This window comes from Bidens hawaiensis, unplaced genomic scaffold (genome assembly GCF_021521415.1).
Source record: "Bidens hawaiensis isolate Kalapana, Puna unplaced genomic scaffold, B.hawaiensis_p1.1 tig00029631_1, whole genome shotgun sequence".
In the NCBI taxonomy this organism is placed as follows: domain Eukaryota; kingdom Viridiplantae; phylum Streptophyta; class Magnoliopsida; order Asterales; family Asteraceae; genus Bidens; species Bidens hawaiensis.
Genome location: NW_027494911.1, coordinates 326394 through 336025, shown reverse-complemented (window position 1 = coordinate 336025; position 9632 = coordinate 326394). Strand labels below are relative to the sequence as shown.

The following is a 9632-nucleotide window of genomic DNA, read 5'->3' as shown; positions in this document are numbered from 1 at the left end:
ACCCGACAATCATCACCTCGTAATCTGTGCCACCCGAAAATAACCCGACAATCTATCTCGTACGTGCACAACACGACGGCCACCATTTGTTGCCTCGTTTTGTGTGCCAAGCATCGTAGTGCGTGCCAAGCTCTAAAGTTCCAACAGTTTAAACTATAGAATGCGATAGAGAGTGGAAGTACTGCTCAATCAATCTTAAGTAATCAAACTTTGAATACCAGTGCAGGGTAGGGGTTCTGCCTAAGTTATTATTTTATTATTATATGGCTTAGACCATAGTCAGGGGTATAGCCCAAACCTTGATCATAATTATGTTTACATAAGCTTTAAACATACAAAGGATTATAATAGTGTTTCTCTACAACTAAGAAACATCAATTTTACATTCATAAGGAAATATAGTTTCTTCACGATTAAGAAACATAGCATTCATATATAAAGAATATAGTTAAAATATTGTTTCTTCATGTGTAAGAAATATAAGGTTTTACATGCATAGCAGTCAATGAATATTTCTTCTTGAAGAAGAAACAGATTATAGATGTTTCTTCTAAATATTTTATTCAAACAAATGATCAATCAAGGTTTAAAGCTATTTAAACCAGACTAAAGGTCTATAGCCCGATCAAGAGACGATCCAGATATTTATATACCTATTTTATTATAGGTCAATCAATCAATCAATCAATCAATCAGTCAATCATTCACAATCAAGGTTTCAAACGCACACCGACGATACAGGTGAATACGTTAACCTTTTCAATCAGTCAAAACATATTTTATACTCAATAAGATAAACGAGTCTTTGTCTAATGAGTCAGTCAATGTTTGCATGAGATTTAATGTTCTCTAAAACATTATAATACAATATAGAAAATAAGGCAACTCAGACCGAGTACACATGTGTCTGGATCCAAACATAACTGTTCAGTCCATCAATCAATGGCCAGGTAGGCCACGGGCTAACGGTCATAACTAGTTCTCCTTGTAGGGGCTATACGCATATAGCTCGGGGGAACAACTGTGTGTGTGTAGGGGAGTGGTACAAAGCCCAGATGTGTTCGTGCATCTGCTGAGTGTTAGAGAAAACTATGATTGTATTGTAATTGTCAGTCAAAATATTTTATAGAGTCATACGTGTTCACCAGCATATAGCTGACGTATTTTTCCCCACATTGGAAACATATTAGCACAAGTTGTAAGGAACATAATCATTCATGATGATAGACGCTCGCAAGGTATAGATGGCTCAGTTTTAAACTATTGAATTATTATAAACAAGATTTAAATATGATTTATAAATCAAACACTCGGATATTTATTATTCGGGATGTTTTTAAATAAATTAATATTCTATTCAAATCAAAGTATTCCGCTAAAATAAACCGCAACTCTGATGTATTTACAAAACAGGTATCAACTATTGGTCACACGCCTAGGCCCTAAACCGGGGTGTGACATTCAGGTATTGAAAAAACCCCGTGTTAGGGTATTTTCGTGCATATAATTCGTTATTTCTGAGCGATTCCAAGGAGAATATGAAGCGTGTGATACAAGTTAGAGCATTCACATCATATTCTCTATATTTTGTAGGTGATACTGTTATAATATAGAGGGTACATGATTTAGGGTGTTGTGAGAAGATGAGAGATAAATTGCAATTATTTTTTTGTATATTTGATAAGCTACTGTTAATCCCCCAGTAACTTTTAATACTTTTTGAAATTGGTTGTAAGTGAATGACATATAAATTGTAATGATAAAAGCATAAAAAATATTATTTAATTGAAATTGATAAACAAAATGTATTGATATTTAGTGTAATTCTATATTTGAAGATCAATGAAAGGATGTGAATGCTCTTAAACCTTAGAATAAATGACAATTCTGACTCCGCTTTATTTGCAGCCAACTATGTGGTTATATACCAACAATTGGTTATACATTGACTAGTATGCTTCTCTCACTCCTTTACAGAACATAGCAATATCTTCAATTGCCTAATCAATTGGTAAGGTTATTGATCGAGATCCACCCACAATAGTATGGGTAATCTAATTTACAAACACAACAAAGACGAATATTGTCGAGGAATCACCAAAAGCACTGACAACAAAAAACTGACAAATTTATACATGCATCAAATGTCTTCCATTTTGACAAATTACCAACACATTAGCGGCATACTACCAACAATCATTTTATTAATGGATTACCGATTGGTTCGTCAAACTTTTAGTGGCAGCACTTTCCCCGGTAATACATTTTTATTCTAAATGTACCTTTTAGAAAGTTATGTTCAATAAATTTTATTTCGTTGAAAACGAAAAAAGAATTTTGTGTTCTTTAAACTATATTAGCCAAACTACAAAGAACTAAAAACAAATTCTCGTTACACATCAAACCTTGGCCTCAACTTTAGCACATATTACACGATGAACCAGAGATAGGCTAGCCTTTAGAATGTTTCTAATAACTTAAGTAATGAATTAAATCATATGCTTTAACCAAAGAGGATTAGACCATATACTGAAACTTCTGCAACATAACAACTGTAAATCGAACATTTCCGTTACATGTTTTAAACAGCTATAGTTTTATAAATCATTATCATTCATAAATCACAGTGTCGACCAATTTATATGGACTCATTAACATCATGCATAATTATCACCGGCTTCACAAATCAAACAAGGGGACTTGTCGACCCCATACACTCAAGTGCCAGTCAGTCAGTCAGTCACACGTCCACGTCAACTTAAGCTGGCGTTGCCATATCATCACATATTTCCCGCCACAACCAGGTCCGATCAACCCCATTAATTCGACCCGACAGACAGAGAAAGTTGACCAAACACGATCCTAGTCCAACAGCAATGGCGACCACCGATTCAACAATCCAGATTCAACCTCGGAACTCAAGGACTTGAGGTCAGATTCATCTTCTTCAATTCTCCCTAGGGTTTAATTTAATTGCTCTTTTACCCATTTCTCTAAATACCCCCAGTTTTTAGGGTTTTATTTTAGGACTTATATATAAAGTTTTAATTTTTATAGGTATCAAGATTAGGCTATGGCTGTATGGGCCTTACTGGTGTCTATAATAATCCACTCTCTGAACAAGATGCCATTAAAGTACTCAAACAAGCTTTTACTTTAGGTATTACATTCTTTGATACTGCGGATGTGTACGGTGCAGATCACGCTAACGAGATACTTATCGGAAAGGTATTATTTGGATGCTGGTAATTATTACCACCGTACATTTTTACGCATGCGGTTGGAATAACGGTTTTATGCATACAAATTACAATGCAGTTGTTAAAGGAACTACCACGAGATAAGATCCAGTTAGCTACAAAGTTTGGTATTTACAAGATCGAGCCCGGTAAGGTTACGGTTAAAGGTGGTGCCGAATATGCACGCGAGTGTTGTGAGGGTAGTTTGAAGCGGTTAGGTGTTGACTATATTGATCTCTATTATATTCATAGGATTGATACAACTGTTCCTATTGAGGATACTGTAAGTTCACATTTATGTTATTGTATCTTTAGATGACACTTTTGACCCGTTAGTTTTCATTTGTCGGGTCAAGTTATGATTTATCTCAAACGGGTACTTTAAGAAAGAAAAATTAGCTAAATGGGGAACCAGTAAAATCAATCAAAACTGAGCAGCCTATTATACTAGGCCTCACAAACGGGGCGGGTTCGGTTAGGGGTCATAACATGTTCTAAGCAAAAATGATTTTTCGTAAATACGGGCTCTAATCAAAATTTGTAAACTTGTCACTGCGTACTAGGGGTGTGCACAAAGCCGAAACAACCGAACAGTAATCTGATATTCTGACATACATGAGCCTAATTAAAAGTCGAAGGTTTGGTTTTATATTTTTTAAAAGTTGATTTTTTTCAGTTTTTGGTTTGGTTTTAAGTCCAAAGCCGACCCATGCACACCCCTTGCATATAATGTCTTGAGTTGTTTTATTCTAAGATTTTGCTAATTTAATAATAATTTTTTATAATCATATCATAACACAAGCATTGTGTATCTACTCAACAACCCGACGTGACCTGGCCCGTCGTGTTAATTCATAACACACCTGCCCATCTTGCCACCTCAAAAATATCAGTATTACACCAAATTGGTTTCACTTATGTAAACATTAGATGGAAGAGCTTAAAAAGATGGTGGAAGAAGGTAAATTAAAGTACATCGGGCTATCAGATGCTAACGCAGACACAATTAGGAGAGCACACGCGGTTCGTCCAATCACCGCCTTACAAATGGAATATTCCCTTTGGACTCGGGAGATTGAGGATGAACTGATTCCACTGTGCAGGTATTATTGTTAGACTTTTCCTATATTGTTACAAGTTTGTTGTAAACTTTATTCTTTTAGGGAACTCGGAATTGGCATAGTTCCGTATTGTCCACTAGGCCGGGGATTTTTCGGGGGCAAAGCAATAAAAGAAAGCATTCCCAAAAATAGTTTTTTGGTAATTACTCAACCACAAACAACTCTTCTGATTTTTGGAATATAAAATATAAGAAGTTACAATAATTTTTGCCTTTCAGGAATGGAATGCTAGGTTTAATGGGGAAAACCTTGTAAAAAATAAGGTTTTTTATGATCGAGTAGAAGCAATGGCGGAAAGGCATGGATGTTCAACTGCTCAGCTTGCGCTTGCATGGGTTCTCCATCAAGGAAATGATGTGGTACCGATTCCGGGTATGTTTGAATATAAAAAACAAGTGTCTGTAGTAAACAATAACGTCTACGTGACAATTTCGACTCGTTTACTTATAAATACGTTGATTTGGGTTGACTTGTATCGTGTAAGGGTCAAATATAAAAGGGAAACGGGTATTTATTATTTTGAATGTAATTAAGAAATGCACACGAACTTAATAAATAGTGTTACCAAAATATTTTAGGCTAAATGCATAATGATCAGTTAATCATTAATTATCAAAGAGATTAGGCCCAAAATTCATTATTTTGGGCAATTCTTTTTGGCCCAATAGTTTCAAGACCGAATGGTAAAATTGAAACCAAACAGTTTTCAAAAATTCTAAAACCGATTTTTTGATATTTGACTAAACCTATCCAAACCGACCCATGCACCAAGCCATATGGCCTGCAAATATTGTTCCCTCTAAGAATATGATAACTGGTCGGATCCTATTTTATAACTCATCTTCTTTTTCTCATATATATAATAATGTGATGCTATTAATCACAAATCATTTGAGGTGATAGGTACGACAAAGATTAAAAATCTTGAAGAGAATATTGGTTCGGTTAATGTGAAACTTACAAAAGAAGTAGAAGAGATTGGTAACGCAGTACCTTTAGATGAAGTTGCAGGTTCCAAAAGTAACGAAGCTCTTCTACGTGTGTCGTGGAAGTTCGCAAATACACCGCCGAAGAACAACATCCAATCGTCTTGATGCATCATCGAGGTACAATTGGACAACTTTTTGTGTTTCATCACGTTGTTTCCTCATGTAAAAAACGTATTTTCAACTATGTTTTTAGGGGATTGAGGGTTACTTTGTAGTTGACTTGGTCAATGTTGATCTTACATTCATCTTATTTTCTCAAAATCAAGCAAATTATGAATAAGCTGGCTTTTAGACTTCAGTTATAGAGAGAATAGTATTAGGGGTATATGAAACATTTTGGAGTAATTGATTGAAGTTTAGTTTTATTAAGGTCAACTGCTGAGTTAAGTGTGTATATATTTTTGTTAAAAAATATATACAATATTTGTAAAAGTTGACTTGTTTCACAAAAATATGTAAAGTCTTAAAATTGTTTCATAAACATTGTTGTTTTATAAAAATATTAAACTCTTTAATATATTTTGTAAACATTTTTGTTTTACAAATATATCATATAAATTTGTAAGAGGGAGTTTTAGAAACATTTTATATTTATAAAACTTAGTGTTATTTCTTGTCGATGAATGTGGGTCGATTTTTCGTTTGTAAACAGGGCCCGAGTCATGCGCTTAAAGACGGAGAACCGATGGAATTTACCAAGAAATCGGAGTATGTTATGACTAATAGACAGCTAAGAATTTAGATAATCAGTTTGATAATACAAATCAATATACCATCTAACATATAAAAATCTTCCAACACAAATTTCAGTTTTCAACAAATCATACACGAAAACAGTTTTCAACACAAATTATGTGTCTATTTAACCATTAGAACATTATGCATCACTAGCATTTGATTGGTTCCTCCGGAATCGATCACCCGAACCCCTTCCCAATACTTGTTCTATAACACTCGATACTGAAGTTCTCCCTTCTAACCGATCCTTAAGATCCCGTCTTGAACCCATTGATGAATTCCGATCAATTCCTGAGAAATTTGACTTAATAACCCTTCAATTGACTGAGGAGATGAGTACGATTTCACATCTAAAACACCCGAAAACGCGTCCAAAAACTCTGAATAAGCTGGCACAATAAGCTTAACAGTCGCTTCTTTTATCTGCTCCCGTAAATCGGCTTCTGGGATACTGTACCTGCTCGTATGCCTCTGAGCAGCTTCTTCAAACCCCTTGAGAAACGCCTCGATCTTACCCTTTGCATCATCTCCTTCAGAGGTTTCTTGTTTATCAAGCAACCTCACCAACCCACCCCACGCTTGCTTCACGTACAAGTAAGCCGCTTCTTCCGCCACGACTTTGTAATTCTTCTTCATGTAACTTTCCCCCAATAGCTTCCCGAGCTCGGTATTCCTCGTCCTCATGTAAATATACCAATAAGTGTTCATAGTAAACACATGGTTAAGAACTTTATCCTTGTAGCCAGCCCTTTTCAACTCTATATTTCTATGCAAAGCTTCCATTACATTCAAAACTGCTTCTTTTAACAGATTCTCATCCGACTCAGGTGCAGAAAGAACTCCCGCTTTCCATATTTGTTCGGTTCGAAGCACGTGAGCCATGGGCTCGGTGTAGTTATCAGTGGTCAAGTACTTTAGGTAGTTAACTGCGTTGCGGACCAACTTTGGCACCGAGCCGTCTTGCGGTGGTGGTAACCCGTCTTGGTTACCTTCGATTTGGAGCCCGAATCCCCAATAAACTTTAGTTGAAGCATGAACTAGAAGCTTTTCTAGTTCCCTGAACCGGGAGCAGATGTCTGCTCCCGGTTCACCTTCAAAAATATCATAAAACTCGTGTTTTATATTTTCTAAAAGAGTTAAACATGTCTAATAGTTTGAAGAGCTTTTGCGGCTCTTTGTTACTTCTTGCAACGCCTTCACCAAACCGGAAGAAAACCGCCATTATCTTGTCGGCGATTTTGACAAAACATTCTTGCCAGACCATGCCTTCCATGATGTTTCCTAGGACTTGGTTGCATAAGTTCTTTTCTGAAACGAAAACCGTTTGAACCGCTAGCTCGAAGTGTTGGGTCCATAGGCTTATGGAGGTTTCCAAGCTTTCCCATTCCATCTCGTCTATCTCTTCGGGTTTGTATGTTCTTAGATAATCCGGGTTTAGTTTCATTAGTGCCTTGGCTGCTCTCTTATACCTCACCTGTCAATTTCAGAAACACACAAAAAATAATTAGCATTTGGGTTGTCATATCTAACTCATTTAATACACTGGTCGTGTTTAAGCTAGCCTAATTAACTAAAAAACTTGACTTAGAGGTGTGCAATTGTGCATGAAAACGAAATAACCGATTTGTAACCAAAGTAACCAAAACATATCCAAAATTGATGGTTTGGGTTTATGTCTTTCCAAAAATCCAAGTTTCTGATACGATCTCGGTTTTTACATGCACCGAAAACCTAATAAACCAAACCAACGCGTAAAAACTGAAAGAAAAAAAAAACGGCTTTTGTTATTGAATTTATGGATTATAAATGGTATAGCCAAAAAAATCTAGGCTCCAAAGTATGATGCCCAAGTTCATTGTTTTTGGGATTGTTTTTCAGCCAAAAACATTCAAGCCCAAATAGCAAAATCGTAACTGAACTGAACCCATTTGAAAACCAAAAACCGGACCAAATCCGACTCATACACACTCCTAGGTCGAACTACTAACCCGTTTATACTTTTACAGTCTAGTAATGCGATTAACATGTTTACAACTTTATTATTACCCGCCAATCCGTTTTACTCGTTTAGATAAATGGGTAAAACGTGTCGTGTTGGGGCTACACGATGCTAAGTATGTGCTGGTTAGGGTTGATGTTTATTACACGAAAATATATGTTGTGTTCAGGTTGAACAAGAAATACCTTAACAAATATGTCAATGCATATATCCAAACAATCGTTAGCGGTAAGCGTCTCCGATATCCGTCTAAGAACTTCAACCTCCATCTCAGTCCCCAACTCCGACACACCCGCCACCTCTCCACCATCATCACCGCCCTCTTCCGCCGGCACTCCAATATTATGATGTCTCAACTGCAACAAAATCCCTTCAAACTCATCTTGCAAGTTTAACAAAGCCTCATCAAGCAATCCATCAAACTTCATAGAATCAACCTCGGTGTCATACAATGACTTTAACGTCACCAACGTCTCTCTTAACCGATGTACCCTAAATTGGTCTGTAGCCTTTGTCCGGCTTAAAAACTCCACCACCTCTTGCAACCGTTGGATCGCAGGCCCACCCTCTTGGCTAATCAAGTTGATCGCTATATTAAGTTTATCAACACAATCAACGTACTTGATCAGTAACCGAAGCCTCCGGTTTTCTGATTTTTGTTCCGGAAGTTTAGTTGAAATGTCGACTAGTTTACGCTGCAACGATTCTGATATTTTAAACCCGTCGATGAGGACAAGCGCGGGTGAAACGCACGATTGATACGTGTTTCAAGTGCTTTTGACGCGATAGAGAGCGATTGTAGAGGGGCTAATCTTCTTGAGGCAACATTTAAACTTTCATGTTGAGTTTTGAAGTTTTGGTCTTGTTTTTGGAGGTCAGTTTGCAAAGTTTGTGATGATTTTAGGATGGTTTTGAGATCGGAGCATGCAGATTCTAGCTCGGTGAGAATCGGGTAGTCTTCCATCGTTGGTGGCGGCGATTAAAAGAGAGTGGTGGTGGTGGTAAGAGAGGGGTGGTTTATAAGACAAGAATAAGGTGGCAAGTAACATATATTATTATGGGACGGGGAGAATTAAGCAAAGACTAAATCTCGATGTAAACTAAGAAGCATATGGCAATACAACATTGGGTGTGGACAAATCAATGGAGTTAAAGTTAAGATACAGCCGGGCTTGCTTGTTTCTTGATTTGGTCTATACTTGTTGATACCGACCGTTTGATTCTTTTTATCAACGTTTGACAGTGGCCGTTTGATACTGTTGATAGTGACATATTTGACATAGAACAAAACGACAGAAAATGCGTGACTTAAATGAGCATAGCTTGGGCTGGCCACAAGAAGAGCTACAATGCCATATTCTTGACGAGTAGCAAACAACTATATGCGATTTGACACAAATGCCAAGCCCGAATTCCATTATTTAGAGCTCTGATTAGAGTACTAACTATAATCACTATGTTTTTAATGTAAAAACACATAAATCATCGATTGCATGAATTACACGTTTATTTGCGTCTTTAATTTCAGTAATTAGTTTTCGGTTTT

The 9632-nt window shown here is 36.6% G+C and overlaps 1 protein-coding gene and 1 pseudogene across 1 annotated transcript; one reads left to right on the top strand and one right to left on the bottom strand.

Annotated features, from left to right (window-relative positions):
* The first annotated feature begins 2207 nt into the window (after window positions 1–2207).
* Window positions 2208–5624, top strand: LOC143579190 (perakine reductase-like). The gene is made up of 8 exons (XM_077062573.1): window positions 2208–2256; window positions 2867–2931; window positions 3058–3228; window positions 3319–3522; window positions 4170–4342; window positions 4403–4499; window positions 4579–4732; window positions 5264–5624. Exons 1-8 carry the CDS (start codon window positions 2208–2210, stop codon window positions 5452–5454), a joined length of 1104 nt encoding a protein of 367 aa, XP_076918688.1. The 3' UTR covers window positions 5455–5624.
* Window positions 5625–6107: 483 nt separating this feature from the next.
* LOC143579199 (exocyst complex component EXO70I-like) lies at window positions 6108–9056 on the bottom strand (annotated as a pseudogene).
* Window positions 9057–9632: the final 576 nt, after the last annotated feature.